This window comes from Biomphalaria glabrata, chromosome 13 (assembly GCF_947242115.1).
Source record: "Biomphalaria glabrata chromosome 13, xgBioGlab47.1, whole genome shotgun sequence".
NCBI classification, from domain to species: Eukaryota; Metazoa; Mollusca; class Gastropoda; family Planorbidae; genus Biomphalaria; species Biomphalaria glabrata.
Window position 1 is genome coordinate 18,428,233 of NC_074723.1, and position 18,702 is coordinate 18,446,934.

The 18,702-nt window shown below is 34.2% G+C and overlaps 2 protein-coding genes and 1 long non-coding RNA gene across 4 annotated transcripts; 1 reads left to right on the plus strand and 2 right to left on the minus strand.

Moving 5' to 3' along the window:
* Positions 1-103: 103 nt before the first annotated feature.
* Positions 104-8,816, plus strand: LOC106059281 (translocon-associated protein subunit gamma-like). Its single transcript, XM_056007993.1, has 5 exons — positions 104-273; positions 7,030-7,156; positions 7,270-7,362; positions 7,468-7,599; positions 8,579-8,816. The coding sequence occupies exons 1-5, from the start codon at positions 141-143 to the stop codon at positions 8,646-8,648; spliced, it is 555 nt and encodes a 184-aa protein (XP_055863968.1). The 5' UTR covers positions 104-140; the 3' UTR covers positions 8,649-8,816.
* On the minus strand, positions 1,239-1,974 carry LOC129922343 (uncharacterized). The gene is made up of 3 exons (XR_008774345.1): positions 1,788-1,974; positions 1,560-1,641; positions 1,239-1,453 (listed from the first exon to the last, which is right to left on the minus strand). It is a non-coding gene; the product is annotated as an uncharacterized LOC129922343 (long non-coding RNA).
* Positions 8,579-18,686, minus strand: LOC106058982 (ankyrin repeat domain-containing protein 49-like). Of its 2 annotated transcripts, none has more exons than XM_056007991.1 (4): positions 18,575-18,686; positions 14,215-14,356; positions 13,571-13,731; positions 8,579-9,858 (listed from the first exon to the last, which is right to left on the minus strand). In XM_056007991.1, exons 2-4 carry the CDS (start codon positions 14,348-14,350, stop codon positions 9,511-9,513), a joined length of 645 nt encoding a protein of 214 aa, XP_055863966.1. In that variant the 5' UTR covers positions 14,351-14,356; positions 18,575-18,686; the 3' UTR covers positions 8,579-9,510. The 2 variants fall into 2 exon arrangements, with proteins under 2 accessions (XP_055863966.1, XP_055863967.1); XM_056007992.1 differs by lacking the exon at positions 18,575-18,686 and adding an exon at positions 18,410-18,444.
* Between the last annotated feature and the right edge of the window lie 16 nt (positions 18,687-18,702).

The following is an 18,702-nucleotide window of genomic DNA, read 5'->3' on the forward strand; positions in this document are numbered from 1 at the left end:
CTAGATATAGATTTAGAAGCCTTATTTGATGAAAACACATTTACAAAGTTTTTATCGAATATTATGAATTTCATGATCTTATGTCTAATGGAGTTTATTACATTTAACTGTTACAACCTTTTCCGGTCTATATTATCAACATGGCAGGTGGAAAACAAAACAAGCTCTCCAGAGAAGAGGAATTGTTACTCCAAGACTTTAGTAGAAATGTATCTACAAAGTCGTCTGCTTTATTTTATGGCAACGCACTAATTGTATCTGCTATTCCAATGTGTAAGGATATCATGTAGACTAAATGACCAAATCTCTATATATTTTCTTATGTAGACTTGTTTTCGAGACCGGTATTTTGGGTACTTTGTTGTGACGTGGCCACACTCGAAGAGTCAAGATCTTGACTTTATAGTAGTAGAGTCTAGCTAGAGTTGAAAATAAGAATCAGTGTAAATCACTAGACTTAGAGACTCTAATAAGACTGACTTGACTAGACTAGTTATGATTATGAGTTATTATCTAGATATGAGTGTTTCTCCAGTACTGGTGCCAAAAAGTGTCACATTATGCTAAAAATTAAAGTTGAAGTTTTTGGTTTCATTTCAACTGTATTCACTTCTTCAACCAGTTCACTTTAAGAATTTATCAATAGAAAATGAATTGCAAGATGTAGATTTTGACAGCAGTGTCTATTCAAGGGGTACCCCCATTTGCGTCACAGGTGCATCACCGGGACACCACTTGATAATTTAACAACAACCAATTGATAAATTCATTGTATTTTAGCATAATATAACTGTCTTTATTGATATTAGTCTTTAGATACTGAAATTTATGCTTTTGCATAGAAAAAGTGGATTTGAGCTCAATTCAAAAATTGGGACACCGTAGCACCTGTGACACTACAAGTTAAAGTTTTTTTAAAAGATATTCTGTGAGAATATAGAAATTATTTTATTTTTGCACTAAAGTGATCCATTAGACTTATTATTAAGTTCACTATTCTAGTCATAAAGTACCCATTTGTAAAAATGCTGCTTTAATTTCACAAAATGTCGCAGGTGCTTCATGGGACACCATTTTTTTAAATAATGTTTATAAGTTTACATTTTTGTCTTATCTGTGCACAAGTGAATGATCATTATTATTTTTAATTATTGACAAATATATATTTTATATCTTTTGTTAGTTTTAACACACAGAAAAAGGTTTGAAAAAAAAAAGAAAGAAAAGAAAACACATAAAACTGTACACAAATTTTATTTGACAAATTCAGAAATCAAAACATTCCACTCTCAAACTATTGCCATTGGTATCAACATCACTTCAGTAACAATCATGTCTGCATACACTAACTGTATGTCCTGCACTTCTGGATATACAAATATATTTCTTTTATTTCTGTGCCTTTTTAAAAAATTATTTCTGCGCTGATCATCCAGGACTTCTATCACAACTCCTGTTGGAAAAATTACCAGCAATGTTGAAAAGTTAATACTTCAATCTAAAACATACTTTGAACTTGTTTATTGAAATTAAAAGGTACACAGTGCAAAAAATTATACCTGGATAGAATATTTCCCCATACTTGACAATCAAACAGCTATTTACAATGTACTTTTGATGAGTGAAGGAAATTGTTTGGGCCTGAAAAAACAACAACATGAGGCTGAAATACTTAATTTCTAAAATGAGTCTAAAATTATTTAGCAGGGTATATTATTAAAAAACAACTTATACAATACAGGTAACATAAGATTCAATGAAAATGTTTATATGTAAAAGCTCTTTACCTTTGAATTTGAGCATATGGGACTGACATCCAAAGAGTCTTCAAGATTTGACTGAGATTGCACTACTGAAGAAAAAGAAACAATTTCATTTAGAAATCAATTAGGTAATTTTAAAATGAATAATGTTTTTTTCTCAGATAATTGTAAAGTGCTATTTAAAAATAAATAAATACAAGTACTTACCATTTTGTTTTTGAAGTTTGAACACCTTCCAAGAGCCACATATTTCATCATGCAGGCACTGACTGCCATATGAATTTCTGCATGGATAGCAGAAACAGCTTCTATTTCTGTAAGCAATAGTGTTAGGTGTAATACCTCTCACTAGGTCATTGAAAGATCCTTCTTTATTTACTGGTCGCCACTTTGATACCTTTTGCAGTGTACCATCACTCTGAACATACTCAGCCGTCATCTTTGACCACATACTATACTCCACTCTGCTAATTCATCCGTGCAATTTTTTAAAGGCTCAATACTTGTTAATTAAATCCACACCACAGTTGCTACATGATCTTTCAATGCACTGCAGCTTATGAAAACAATTGGCATTAGTTCTTGGGCATAGAGTTAAGTCAAGTGATGAAGCTGGATTTACTAATGTCAGCTCTCTGTGTCCTTTTTTGATCAAAAATTTATTAATGCCCTCTATATAAAGAAAAATCTTCAAACAGAACTCACATAAGCAAGACTGCATCTTATGTTAAGTAGCTTTTGCATGAAACGTTTTCCTGTTTGAGCACTAACAGATGATTGAGAGGGATCAGTTCTTGAGACATCCCCTCTACTGTAAAAAATGAATATTGTTTCCAAGGCATTTTGTGCAATGCAATCACTTCATTTTTTTTCTTGCAATTTGTTCTGATTTGCACTTGGACATAAAACTTCTTGACCAAAATGTTAGAAATGAGTAGCACAACCTCTGAGTTTGTTGTACTTACTAAGGATACTGCAGAGTACTTGTCTATGAGCACTAGACATGACTTTTTTTTTTGCTGGTGGAGTGTAGTTAGGTTTTGATACTTTCTTTAATGTTGTTTAGAAAGATGAGCTTTCTTCTCTCAGGTAGGCGCAGAAAGCGTATGTCATGGACAGCTTTACTTTTTCTTGGGGAGCATATTTGTGTGAGACCATCAAAAACTGCAGCATATTTCTTGGGTGACCTAGACAATTTCATCAAAGCCCTTGAAACAGCCATTCTTTTTGCCACTGGAGTCTGGAATCCAGTACCTAGTGATTCACCAACCTCTGCTGAGATGACATTAAGTGGACTATTAGCTTGCTGTTTTCTTTCTTTGCGTTTTCTGTTTATCCAAGCTTTTTCATGTGGGCTTAACTAGGCCCTGTATGCAGCTTTTCTCAACCTTTCCTTTTCTCTCCGCTCTAAAACAGCAACACGTGTTAGAGACTCAGGCTTTGATGCTTGTAAATTTAGAGTCTTTCTTGGCTTGTAGACGCCTTGAAACTCTAACAGATACTCCATTACTGAAATCTGTAATTTATAAAAATGTATAAGTATCTAAATAAATAGATCTATTATATATAATATAGGCCTACTAATAAATTTCATAAACATATAATATATTATATATTGGTGCATTATTTAAATCTAGTCTAGTAATGCCCATAATTGCTTGATAGGGATAGACTCAATCAATAGTATAGGACTAGTACTGTTAATTATATTAACTTAAGTTATAATCATTCAGTGGTAGACTGAAAGAACTGAATACAATATAATTGAATATACTGTATAAACAATACAATGGAAATTAAGTGCAGGTTAAACCAAACTTTGTTTTAGATACTATCTACATTTTAATATAGAATAGGTCTATAATATAGATCTAGTCTCTAGATATTTTTCTAGATACTGGTCAATTTAAAGAAAAATATATTATTAAATCTAAAATTAGATTCTAAATCTAGTCATAAATGATCTAGTCTAGAGTCACTAGTCTAGATTCATAAAAGATCTAATGATTTCTAATCTAATAATCTAGTTTAGATCTAAATCTAGATATTGAATTAGATCTAGACTCTAGACTGACTAGACTATTCTACTCTACTCTAGGTCTAGATCAAGACTCAAGAGTAAATCTAGCTATAATATAATGAATTACATAATTAGATCTAGGTCTAGATCTAGAGTAAATCTAGATAATGAATTACATAATTAGATCTAGATCTAGAGTAAATCTAGATTTAGGTCTAGAGGTCTAATCAGTCTAGATTTCTAGATCTAGAGTTAAGCTCTTTAAAGTTTTAAAGACAAGTGTCTGAGATGCGCCTCAAACGAAAGATCTAATAGTTCTAAATCTTATTTACAGTAATAAGTAAATTTTAATTATTTAATATTTCTTAAACAGTACCGCTTTATTTCTTTTAGATGTAGCTAATATTATCTGACACTGTAAAATCTTTAACAAACTATCACTAAAATCTATTTGGACTTAACAGACACAAACTAGGACACCATTTGTAAACAAACGGAGTAGTGTCCACTGAAACGCCCCAAACGATGTAAAGTAAAATTACAAAAAATATAAAATGAAAGATGTCAAAAAATGTTCATTTAAAATGATTAATTATGAAAATAGTTTATTACATATATTAAAATCATTTAATCTTAATTAAAACTTCCATGAATACAGAAAACGTAACAAATCCTGAACTCGCATTAGACGCTACATGTGACGCCATAATTTATGCATGGAAAACACCGGCACGGGGTCCCATGGAGCGCCTCAACGCCTAATCCAATTTACTTCTCAAAATAAAAACAAATTAATTATTTTAAATCCCTACACACGTCTACTATTACATCAACATAATTGTTTTAGAAATATAAACTTTTTGTTTAGTAACAGGCTTTAAAATTGATTAACTTTACGATTTAAGACTAAATTGTGTTCAAGACGCTTCACGTGACGTCATGATTGAATGGTTAAATTTAGTAACCTCGTAATAAAAAAAGCACTTCGATTTGGATATTGCAATCAAACTTATTTGTAATAAGCTTAAATTTCAGTAGAATAATGAAATATCTACGTACCTGATGGGTTGTTGATTCACAAAAGATCACAAAAAACAGATTAAATGAGGTTTTTGTGCAAGATTGCCGGCGATTGATCGTGTCGACGATTGAGGCGCATCAATGGTTAATTGTGGGACACGCTATTGTTTACGTACTCCTGTTAATTACTACGCTAGTATTTCCAGCGGAAACGGCACTTCTTTCGTTCTACACAATACCTGTGATGCTCAAAAGAACTCTCATTCATAAAAAGTAGTGTCGTGGGAAAAATAATCCCATTCTTAACACACGCAGCACAGGCGCTTCATCTGGGACACTTCGACCTATTTTAAGCTCGTTATGCTTGTTTAGAAAGCTTTTAACAAAAAAAATACTTTAAAAGAAATCTTTAATGCTTGTTGTAACAGAAATGCAATGTTGAGCATATTATTTATTTCTTGTTTACAATTCATAGAGGATTGTAATTCCGTATAAAGTGGGACACATCGTGATGCGCCTCAAACGCCTTTTTGTGGCCGTGTTTAATCAATATTTTGATAACCTTGAGAAAAACTAAATAATGACATTGAAATATGAGGATCTTGTTAACATATTCCAACAAAGATGGAAGTTTTATGCCCCTTGGTTTTAGTACGATATTAATTCAATTATACCATGGTGTTCCGTGTTACATCAAAAGCCGCCATTTTGGGTAGTAATTTCACACATTTTTTACAATTTCAATATTTCCCTAGCACCTTATGAGCTCAAAATATCAAAATTTATAGATTAACCATTTCTTAATGCAATGTAATGCAAATTGTCACATTTGAATAACAATCTTATGAAGTACGGACTTTTTAGTGAACCAACACCTAGTTGTAACCAGTACTGGAGAAACACTCATATGTATAGTGACTAGTCAGAATGAACTAATCTAGCTACTATTATTATTATACTAGTAGTACTAGTCTAACTCTAAATTCTAAATATAAGCAAATTTTGTCTTTACTTAAACACACTTAGATCTAGATCTAGAATTCTAGATTCTTGTTATAGATAGTAGATTATTAGATCTAGAACTTCTACGTAGGACTATATTTTAGATTAGTCATCTAGAATTTAAATCATGTAGATGTCATGGATTTTTTGTCTACACCATCAATTAGTCTATAATTACTATAAATATATATACATTAATCATTAAGTATAGATCTAGCCTAGGTACTTTTATTAAAATTTCAAGTTCAATATATTGTTATAACCCTATTAGCGGCGCAATAGGGTTAACTGTGTGTGCTCAGCTGACATTTGTGACACAGACCAGCAGTACAGTTTAGTGTGTTATTTCAAAGGGAAAGGGACAGTACTGGTATGAACTTTGCACACAAATATGATGACTGTTATGGTCATCTGATCATAAGCCTGCATGTACCAGAGACACAGTCAGTGTGTGTAAAGCAGTGCAGTTCAAGATAGGACACGGATGGAACCGGGACTGTTAGGCTGGCTATGAATTCGGTCCTGGTTGAGTCCTCAAGTGTTATGCACGAGTCCAGAAAGAGATAGAGACAGTAGAGTTTTGTACGGTGATGTACAGAGTAACATTTTAGTTGTTGATGTGTTTGTTGCCAATTGTCTAGTATTGGCTGTTATGTACTTATCCATTCATTAAAGTACCAGATTATTGTGGAGCTCTTGTTGTCAGGTTCTTGATGTGTTGTGTATTTAGCAGTGTTTACAGAACGCCTGAGTAGGACAAAGAGAGAGAGAAGCATAACAATATTATATTGTAATGAAACTAATATGGTTAGATAGAGTTTTTTAACCGAGTTTATTGAACCTTTTATTGATCAAGGTTCGTTGTACTCCTAAAATCTAAAAAAATGTAAAGTCTCCTAAAGTAAGTAACACTTGGTACAGCTACTTTACTTTTAGGAAAGAGCCCTAGAGGTGTTAATAATGTAAGTTTCTATTTTATATTTTTTTACTGGTTCTGTTTTTGAGATGAATTTAATTATAAATTATTTCTCTGAAATAGATTTGTTTACTTTGGACTAAAAAAATCACATTTAAACTAAGAGTCACAAAATTATTGGTTAGTGTAGGCACATCCAGACTTCTTAGTTCTGAGTCATTAGCAAAGATTATTTTCAGGTTAATTGTGAGTAATTATGAAACTTTGTAAGTTAGTCTCACTATTTATTTTTTTTTTTTCAATATCAGGGCTTTTCTGGAGAATACACCAGATGGACTTGTACCAGTCAGCCATTGTTTTCATCCTTGGAACGTTCATCAGCACCTACCTCGTAGCATATGCCTATCGTAATGTCAAGTTTATTTTGAAACACAAGTAAGTATTATTTGTGTGAGTTGTATTGTGTATATAGCCTTTAGGTTGTATTAAGTACCATTTCTCTTGAAACATGAATGCCAGGCTAACAAAATGTTTTTTTAAACGACTAGAATCGCCCTAAAGAGGGAAGATGCAGTTGCCAAAGAAATGATGAAGAAACTTGCTGATGATAAAAAGATGACAAAGAAAGAAAAAGATGAAAGGTATTAAAAATATTTAGTGTTTTTGTGTGTGTGTATGTATTCTAACAGGAAAAAAGAAAGACAATTTTTTTGTTGATGTTCATTGTATTATTTTTTTTCTCCTAGGGTGCTTTGGAAAAAGAATGAAGTAGCAGATTATGAAGCCACAACATTTTCAATCTTTTACAATAATGCACTTTACCTAGTGCTCCTGATCGTGGCATCATTTTTTCTTTTGAAAAATTTTAACCCAGTTGTGTATCCTTTTGACATGATGACTTTTATTAATTTACTTGTTTCGTGCATGATATTTCATAGGAAAAAGTTATGGGTACTAACCTGTTTTAGCACAAATTTATTGGTAGTAGACCACATTCTAGAAAATTCTGCCTCATGTAGAATTGGAAGCCACCAATGTCTTCCCATCCAGTGACCTTGGAAGAGCAGGTTATGAAGTCCACATCTAGTTCCCTGGATCTCACTTGGTGAAAATCAGTGGTTGACTCTTGACTATGGTGTAGCAAAGAGATGGTGTTCCCTCCTAATATATCAGCTTCATGGCTGTAAACTGTTTAGGCAAACACTGTAGCACCATGGTAACAATGCTATGAGTACTGTTGCAGACTCCTTGGCCTTGGATTGGGAAGACTAAAACCATAAAACCACTGAGTTTTCATCATGCTCTGGCAACAATCAAAATGGTAGAATTGGGAAATTGTATTCAATGAGAGCTGGGACATGTTCCTAAATAGCCCAAGCTGTTCAAGCACAGTGCAGTATTTGGCCACTGTCCATATTTCGCACAGTGCAGGCCAAATTAGTCAGAATGCTGGGAGGAATAAGAAACTTGATGAATTCTGTCTTAACAGGTCTGGGAAGCCATAAGTTAGACCTATATGCTAGGCGGGTTTTTTATCCAAGCCATAAAAGGAGCCTCTCAAGACCTTATTAAGTGAGGCTTGATGATGATGATAATGATAATTGAATTTATTCATTACCGGTATTGCAAATGTAATCTAAAATATCCACTTCAAAAAGATTAGATTTATTTTAATTAATACTAGAAATTATCATTCAATTTCTGTGAATGTTTTCTTCATATCCTGCAATTTTTAAATCTAAATTACTTTTCCAAACTAGAATAAATTAAGATAATTGTTTTAACATTTAGCAAGAAAATGGAAGTTAGAAAGATTATTGTAATGGTTTGTTGAATCACTTCCTTAACCTCTACTAGTAATTATTCTTTTTCTGTGGGATCTGCAGCAGGATTGCTTGCTCTGTTTTCTACCAGCAGCAAAGTTTAAAGGATTACTTGATGATAATAAGAATAAGTGGTTTTTTGAAAGAGACACTTTCACCACCTCATGCTATATTCTCCATATTGTGTGCATGTCATTTTTATCCGTTAGCACAATGTAATTACCTGTTATGATGGTAGTTGTAATAAAAATACATTTATTATTTAACCTAAACATTTTTTTTTTGTGTTGTGCTTTCTGGTTTTATGTGCACAGATTGGTTAACATGATAATGCAGAATCTTGTATCGGAGAATACTGTACAGAAAGCACTAAAATTTCTTGAACACACTTTTTGTGTGTATTGTGATTACTGCTTTTAAACTTAAAAGTGCATTGTTTTCCTGAGACTATCCTTGTTTTGCAAGTCGTGCACTCACATATATAAATTTGAATGATTAGCAATTTATATAATTGTTTTTTGTTTGTCGTGTTATAGCCCGGTCTTAGGAAAGTTTTAAAATTTATAACACTCCTAGAACTACTAAAATAAGAGTACTAAAAACAATTTGTATATTATATACATACTGATTGCCAGTAACATTTATTGACATAATTTTTTTTATATAAACATATATATTCCTGCAAAGAACATTACTTATTAATAGGCTACCGTTGGAATGAACATAGAATTAAATCTAAAGTAATATACATATATTTACACAAATATGTAGTACCGGTATATATGGTTAGTTGTTTTAGAATTTAGATAAATTATTGTACATTGAGTTTTAAAAACATATTCACAAGTGCTATGGTTAATAAACTTAGTATTCTTAATATTTTGTTTCATTACTTATGTAATATTTATACATTTTATCTTGTATAAATATAGTTTACTTATTATACAAAATGTTTTCTGAATCAATCTATGATGAAGTAGGAAACATGTTAATGCATTCATCTGTCAGATCAAAGAGTTTATAGTTTGGGCTGCACCTATAACAAATCTCTCTGGCAGTTTCTCCAGCCTTAGACTTGATACTTGTGTCTATGAAAGGGCAGTTAAGCAAAAGCTCCAGCATTTGCCTATTTTCTGGTTCTGATGCAGCCATGTGCAATGGCGTCAAACTTCCATTGGTCTGAGCATTAACATCAGCACCAGCATCTATCAACAACTGGGCAGTTTCAACAGAGTTCCAACGAGCAGCACTATGCAATGGTTGCCAGCCATCAGCAGTTTTAGATGTTACATCAGCACCATGAGATAAAAGAAGCTGTGAACGATATAGTTTTTTTACCAAGTTTAGAATGAACATTTCTGAAATATTCATTAGTGTAAACATCTAAAAGCAAGAGATACATACTATTGTATTACTTGTTTTCACAATTAATATTTTCAACATAGAATTATCTCCCTGATTGGGAAACCACAGTGCAGTTCATCTCATGAATTGGTCTAGTCATCTGAACGCTCCAACATAATGAGAACGAGGAAGAAGAATTTAAAAAATACTTTTTCTTTAAAAAAAAAAAAAGCTTATTCGAAGTGTAATTGTATCAATTAGTTTGGATCAGTCGTGTAATTAAATTTGTAATAGATCTAAACCTACATCAATAAATCTGTGCAATTATAGCTTTCTCAATTCACTATGATCCTGTCATTTATTTGGACTGGGTGGGGAGGAGAAAGGAATATCTGTTTTTTTTAAAGCATTTATTTCAGGGGTCTCAAACACGTGGCCCGCGGGCCACATGTAACAAATTTGTGTGGCCCGCGGCCACATCCGCGAATTCAAAAAAATTAGATAAAATTTACAATGATCACATATAAGCCTTTAAATGATTTACAACTGCACAAATCATTAAATGAGGTGTCCGCCCAGAGCAAGCGAAGATTCTGTGAAGTCAAGCTTTGTTGTTAGCGAGATGGCATCACGACCATTCACTGAAGGCCAGTTTGTAGAAGAGTGTATGCTACAGGCGTGTGAAATTATCTGCCCCGAGAAAAAGAAACTTCGAAGGCATAAGTTTGTCTGCGAACACAGTTGCAAGCAGGATCACCGAGTCAGCGACAAATGTTCAACAGCAACTGATTGCCGCTGCAAAAGACTTTGTAGTATATTCCATTGCAGTGGACAAGTCTACTGGTGTAACAGACACCGCATACTGTGCCGTATTCATTCGTGGGGTCGACGAAAACTTGAACATTGTTGAAGAGCTATTGGACTTACTAGCCATGAAAGGAACGACGAATGGATGCGACGTGTTTCAAGAACTTGAAGTTTGTATTGTCAGGTGTGTGGGCTACCGTGGGAAAAACTTGTTTCAATGGCTACGGACGGTGCACGAGCAATGTGTTCAGAGAAGGTTGGTTTTGTTGGACTAATGGTAGAGAAACGGTATCAGCTCAGCTTGGCGGGACCTTTAGCAGCCATACACTGCATTCTGCACCAAGAAGCACTCTGTGGCAAAAGTCTACAAATGAAGAACGTGATTGATGTTGTCGTGAAGACGGTGAACTTCATACGTGCACCTGGTCTCAACCACAGATAGTTTGTGTCATTTCTAACTGATTTAGAAACGGAATACGGAGAGTTGCTTTATCATACGGAAGTCAGATGGTTGAGTCGTGGAAAAGTGCTGCAGAGATTTTTTGAACTGAGACGGAAAATAGCATTGTTCATGGCAGTGAAAGACGGAGACATACCTCAGCTCAGTGACCCAATGTTTTGTCGGATCTTGCTTTTCTTACTGACATCACGCAACATCTCAATGCACTCAATTCACAACTACAGGGCACAAATCAGCTGATTACCGTGATGTTTGACCGCATCAAATCATTCAGATGCAAGGTGAATTTGTGGGCCACTCAGCTGGCAGATGGAAACCTGGCTCATTTCTCTTTTCTACAGAGCATTACGGTTGAACCACAGCGCCTGAAAGACTACGTAGACATCCTCTCCAGACTACTGGAAGATTTTGAACACCGCTTTCAGCAATTCATTGCTCTCGAACCACAGTTTTTCCTTGTTGCCACTCTGTTCGCAGTTGACGTGAAAAACGTTCCAGAGGAAGTCCAGATGGAACTACTAGACCTGCAGTGTGACACTGTTCTGAAGCAAAAATACGCCGATGTTGGTGTTCCAGATTTCTACCAGTTTCTTCCCAGAGAGAAGTTTCCAAACTTATTCTGCGCAGCTGCTAGAATTCTAGCGATGTTTGGGAGTACGTACGTTTGCGAACAGTTTTTCTCCAGAATAAAGATCAACAAAACAGCATTACGATCAAGACTGACTGATAAGCATCAGAGAGCAACCTTGTGGCTTGCCACTACACGTGACTTCAGGCCTAACGTCGATGGTCTGGTCTCTGCCAAACGCTCTCAGCTGAGTGGACAGAAACATGAGTGACGAGCTATCTGCAGCAGGCCTAGTAATTATAGTTGTTTTTTTTTTTTTTGGGGGGGGGGGGAACTACAGTTTCTGCTTTTTAATTAGTGACAGAGACAACGTCAACTTATTTTAGTAAACTAAACTGCCTGTGCATGTAATAAACTACACTAAATGTTATTAATAATTATAAAAACTTTATTTTAGCAATTAACTGCAGTGACAGTAGTGTTCGTAAAATTTAATGAAAAAACATTCTCTTTTTGTGGTGAGGCCCGCTGAATGGTTGTTACTTTCCACTGTGGCCCACTTGCTGAAATGAGTTTGATACCACTGATTTATTTAAAAAAAAAAGGGGGGGGGGGAACAACCTGAATTCAAACTCATGACTCAAGCCAACAGTTTAACCACTCTTGCTAGTGAGGTGCCTATGAAAATAGAAGATTTTATAGTTATCTCTTGTTTGTTTCTTACTTTAAAGAGGCTAATAGAACTAATTCAGCTTATACCACCAAATCAGTCGGGAACAATTACTTTCCCTTGTTAAGATACCAAGCAAAATAATTACCAATACTTAATCAACAAAAAGTAATTTTTTATTGATTCTTATGTTATCAGGTAAAAGAAATAATTGTGCTAATTTCAGCTTGATTCGAGATTGGGTGTGGGAGAAATAACATGTACCGGTACAAACATTTTACCAGTTAGAGTGAGCTTTGTATAAATTACCAATGAAACGAGATTAAAATCATTTAATCTTGTATTTTACTTATCCTTTTGTAAAAGCTAAACAAAAAATGTCACTTAACTCAAATCTTATCAATACTTTTAATATTTCCAGTTTTAAGAAGACTTCTCTAAGTCCTAAGTAAAAAAGTTAACCTTTAACAAACAAAAATTCTGGACAAAGCATTTTTTTTATTGAAATCTATTTCAAAGATTAAAAAAGAACATTATGTCTTGTTTTAATACCAGTGCTATTTTTTGTAAAAAAAAAAAAAAAAATAGGTGCGGGTACTCAGTGATTAGGTGCCGGTACTCAGTAGTTGATTGCCTAACTCTTACCTACGGTACTAAAAATTAATAATATATGTTAAAATACAAGAAAAGTAATTATTTTTTTTAAAAAGGTGCCGGTATGCCCTACCATCACAAAAAAAGCCCTGTATATATCAGTAAGAATATATATGTAAGTACCGGGTACTTGAAATAACATAAGAATATAAAAAAAAAAAGCTTCAATGCTTAATTTCCTGAAGAAAAAAAATTTTCAGAAAAAAAAAAGAAACTGTACCGGTACACATCTGGTTCTTAATTTTTAAATAAATAGGAGTAGCTAAGTTAATTTCTAAGTGACACATGAATAGCTCTAATACAAAAGTTAAAAAAACTGCTGGTTACTTCCTATTGCATCATACAGCTTTAGTAGACTATGGCAAACACTGCATTCTATTGTAATAGGAGTTACTGAATTTGAATTAGATCTATGTGAAAGACTCCTATAACTAGTAGATTATATGACCTAAATGATATAGATACGGTATGTCAAGAATCAATTAGTAAAAAAATATTTTAACTCAATGTAATTAATTGTCACCTCAGCCATATCTCTATGGTTGTTGTATGAAGCTCTATGAAGGGGAGTATACAAGTCAGAGTCGCAGGTTTTAACCAAGTGTGGCTCTGAAGCCAAAATCTCCTGAACTACATCTAATCTGTTATTTTCAGCAGCCCACAGGATTCTTTTATCTGGATTGTCTAGGTAATGAAAAAGTACAATTTGCTTAAACATGTATTGTTTAGGGTGGAAATACTTTAAAATTCAAACAACTCCTGTCCTTATGATGATGAGTCTATTACGTGTGACACTAATAGATGTAAGTTAGAATTCTCTATCAAAGTCAGGAGTTTTAAATTTCATATTGAAAAACTTAAGATGATGCACCTAGAACTAACACTATAAATAAATGCTTTTGATCATTGTGCTAGCCACATGACATCTTTGTATTTATTTTCTATACCATGATTAACCAGTAACTCTAGGTCTCAAAAGTAAACATTTAAGTCATTGGTTAATATGCATGACAAAATGCATGACGCATAGGACGTAATCATCTTTTTTGAAGTAACGTCTGTATTATATAAGATAAGATAAACATTACTTTCTTTATAGTTCAAAGCAATATAATTTATTCTATTATACTATTATTTCCTGAGAGTAGCTCTATCTGTCTTACTTACTGGCTAATTCAGCTTCAGTGAATTCTTCACATTCATCTTCATCTTCTTCATCATTGCAACTTTTCCAAAACTGTTCATCTGAGCCTAAGCTCTCTTTAAAGCCAATCAAATCAAATGCATCTATAGTGTTGTCCATATATGCCTGTAAAGAAAAAAAAATTAACATTTTTAAATTTATTTATTGATTAGTTGACCAAAAAAAAAATAATAGAAGAATATAAATTTAAATTTTTTTTCTTAAAACTTAGGTTACCATTTAACTTATATAGATTCTAGAAAAAAAATCCAAGACAATGTTATAAGGAGATTAACCCAACATGTTTAGCCTTTTTTTTTTGACAACTTTTTTATTCCCCTCTTGATCAATGATCAAAGGTAAAGGTAAAAAGATCAATGATTTATTCTGTGGCATTTTACGTCTCGAGAGACGATCTTTTCCCTTTGCAACTTCTTGTGTGACTAAAGAGGCCAATCCTTGATACACAGCTGCGATCGCAGGTTGGGCATATATAATCACCAGGCGCCGTTGCATTTTCACCCTTCTTTCTGCTTCTGTTGTGTATGACATCTGCAATCCGTGACCCTTCCTTTATGCTCTCTCTCCATGTGGATCTGTCCAGTGCCACCTCTTCCCAGTTGCCAGTGTCGATTTTGAAGAGCTTCATGTCGCGTTTGCATACATCTGTATAACGTAAAAGAGGGCGACCAGCGGCTCTCCTGCCTTCTATTAGATCGCCATACAGGATGTCCTGTGGAAGTCGACCTACTGGCATTCTACGAACGTGGCCAAGCCAGCCAAGGCGTCTGCTGCTGATAACAGAGCGGATGTCCTGGCATCCTGCTCTATGTAGCACTTCCTCATTGGTTATCTTATCTTGCCACCTTATTTTAAAGATCCGCCTTAGGCATCGGAGGTGGAAGACATTCAGCTTTTTTTCCTGCCATGAGTAGGTTGACCATGTTTCACTTCCGTACAGCAAGGTGCTCAACACACAGGTCCGGTAGACTAGGGCTTTAGTACTGCTAGTCAGCAATATGTTGTCCCAGACTCTTTTCTGCTACCGTGACATGGTGGCCATTGCCTTGGCTATCCTGTTGTATATGTCTTTATCCAGTAGAGTGTTGTTGGATATGATGGAGCCAAGGTAACAATAGTGATCAACAATTTCTAGTGGTTGGCCATTAATGCTTACTTGAGGTGCAGTGTTTGTGTTTTGGACAAGTATCTTAGTCTTGCTTTGACTGATGTTTAAGCCGAACTTCTGGCAAGCAGCAGATAGTTTGTCAACCATGGACTGTAGCTGAATATCAGAATCAGCCACAATGATTTATTATTGATTGTTGAAGTTATTGATTTGATTCGCCAAATGTTGAGAAACAATTATGACAGTTTTATGTATTTAGTTTGTATGATGTACTTGTGCTGTGCTCAGGAAAAAAGTTAGGACGTGGTATGTCACATAATGCCCATGCCTTCAATACATCGGATGATAAAATATTTATATGTCATTAAGCTTGTGGAAGAATGTAGATCTAATATTTACTCATGGTTTCAAATTTAGCTGAATTTTATCCATGTACATGTTCTACCAAATAGAAGATCGTCTAGAATCGTCAATCGAAATTACCAAAAAGAATTGTCAAATGATGATTCTAGTCCTAGAGATCTAGATTCTTATTATAATTATTCTAAGTCTGTCCTAAATTAGATCTAGACTCGATCTAATAGATCTAGTCTAGACTAGAGTGACTAGAGTAGTAGATGATACTATGTATTATTATACTCTATACTTATAAACATTCATACAAACTACTGGAGTTGAGATGTCAGGATCTAGATCTATATTGACTATATTTTTATATATATAGATTAAAGATATATTGATATATATATAAATATAGATCTAGAATCTATTCTAGAGTTAGAGTCAGTTAGAGTCTAGATCTATCATGTAGTAATCTAGTAAAATTCTACTAATTTCTGCTATGAAAAATCTTTGAAATAGATATAGATCTACTATATTATTATTATATAAATAATGTATTTAATTATAGTAATATCTAAAAATGCTCAGACAGGACAAACAATCATTTTACAGTAATCTGGCAGAACAGGCAGAAGAAGCAGCAGGTAAAGGAGATATAAAACAACTGTACAAAATCACCAAACTTCTCAGTACCAAAAAGGCTAATTGCAATGTTCCAGTCCGAGACAAATATGGTAAACTACTTTCTTCAATAAATGAACAACTTGAAAGATGGAAAGAATATTTTCATGAAGTGCTCAATAGACCCAAATCATGAAATCCACCAGATCTAAATGCAGGACCAACACTAGACATAAACATGGAAGAAATAACAAAAGAAAAAATAAGGAATGCACTCAAACAAATGAAGACAGGTAAAGCTGCTGAAATTGACAACATACCACCCGAAGTCCTAAAAGAAGGAGGAATTGAAATAGTTGACCAAATGCATAAACTATTCAACAAAATTTGGTTAACAGAAACACCTCCCGGTGAGTGGAAAAAGGGCTTGCTAATAAAAATACCAAAGAGTGGAGATCTATCACAATGTGAGAAATGGCGAGGCATCACTTTGTTGTCAGTACCAAGCACGATTTTCAGAAGAATCCTACTAAACAGAATAAAGGGACCATGCGATGAACACCTAAGGGAAGAACAGGCCGGATTCAGAAAAGGGAGATCTTGTGCTGACCAAATAGCATCACTCAGAATAATTGTAGAACAATGTGTTGAATGGCAATCTCCTCTCTATGCAACATTTGTCGACTTTGAAAAAGCTTTTGATAATGTCGACAGAGAATCTATCTGGACTGTAATGAGACATTACGGGATCCCAAATAAAATAATAACCATAATCAAGAACCTTTATGATGGTTTCACCTGCCAAGTAACCCACTGTGGCTGCTGTCAGAGGAATTTCCAGTCAAAACAGGAGTCAAACAGGGATGTCTTCTTTCCCCACTCCTGTTCCTTCTAGTAGGTATTGGATTGGGTAACAAAAGAAGCCTCTCTAACACAGGGAAAGGAATCCAATGGACTCTCACACAAAAGCTGGAAGATCTGGAATTTGCTGATGACATAGCCCTATTATCACACAGACTACAGGATTTTATGCAAGAATAGGTCACAGCTTTAAGCGAAGTAGGAAAAAGAGTAGGCCTCAAAATAAACCACCAAAAACAAAAGTACTTAAAGTAAACAATAAACAAATCAGAGACATAGAACTGGATTCTCAGACAATAGACCAAGTAGAAAATTTTATATACCTTGGGAGTGTAGTCAGTATTTCAGGTGGAACAGATGAAGATATTAAATGCCATATAAATCTAGTGCGTCAAAAATGTACACAGCTTAAACCAACCTGGAAATCTCCTCACATCTCAAACAAGACTTAACTAACAATCTTTAACTCTAATATCAAGGCTGTCCTACTATATGGTTCTGAAACATGGAGAACAACTGAAGCAACAACAAAAAAAGTACAGACTTTCATCCACTATGCCTGAGAAATATACTAAAAATACACTGGTACGACAAAGTAGAAAACACCTAACTGTGGGAGATGAGTGGACAGAAAAATATAGAAGTGCAGATCTTAGAGAGGAAGTGGAGATGGATTGGTCACACCCTTAGAAAAGATACCAGCAACAGAGCTAGGCAGGCCTTAGAGTGGAACCCCCAGGGAACAAGACGCAGAAGAAGACCAAAAAGAACATGGCGACGCAGTGTGCTAGAAGAAGCTGAGAGGACCGGGAAGAGCTGGGAAACCATAAAAAATCTAGCAAGAGACCGTAGAGAGTGGCATGTTTTTGTCGAGGCCCTATGTTCCATGATTAACCCAAAGGAATGATGATGATAATATCTAATAGTAATATTAAATATGTAAAATATATCATATTATATGTGACATATGTCCTAAATGTCTCCTAGTGATAGTGCTATATATAGTCTATACTCTATACCGAGTCTATACTAACTACTAAGGCTAAGGCTATCTAACTCTACTCTAAGTCTATTACTCTATACTACTCTATATAGTTATACTGACTACACTATTACTATAGTCTAGAATCTAGATTATACTACTTATAAAATATAGATCTAGATCTATGTAAAGTATGTAACTGTTGTAAACCTATGAATAATGATTTATAATGAATGAATGTTACTCAATCAGAATGTAGATGTAACTGATGTTGCCATACCAAGAGTGGCAAGAGTCGACAGAGTAGAACAAGGAAAAGACAAAAGTATATATTATTATTATAATATATATCATATGACATATAAATCTATTAAAATCTAATCATTTTAGTCAGGATCTAGATCCAGACTAGAATTTTAGAGCCCAGCCACAGTAAGTTGAGTAAGCAATGTCAACAGAATTGAGAATAGATCTAGAATATCCAGGTAAATTAAGTTGTTTACAAGAGACGAAATAAAAGTAATATTATTCTAAATT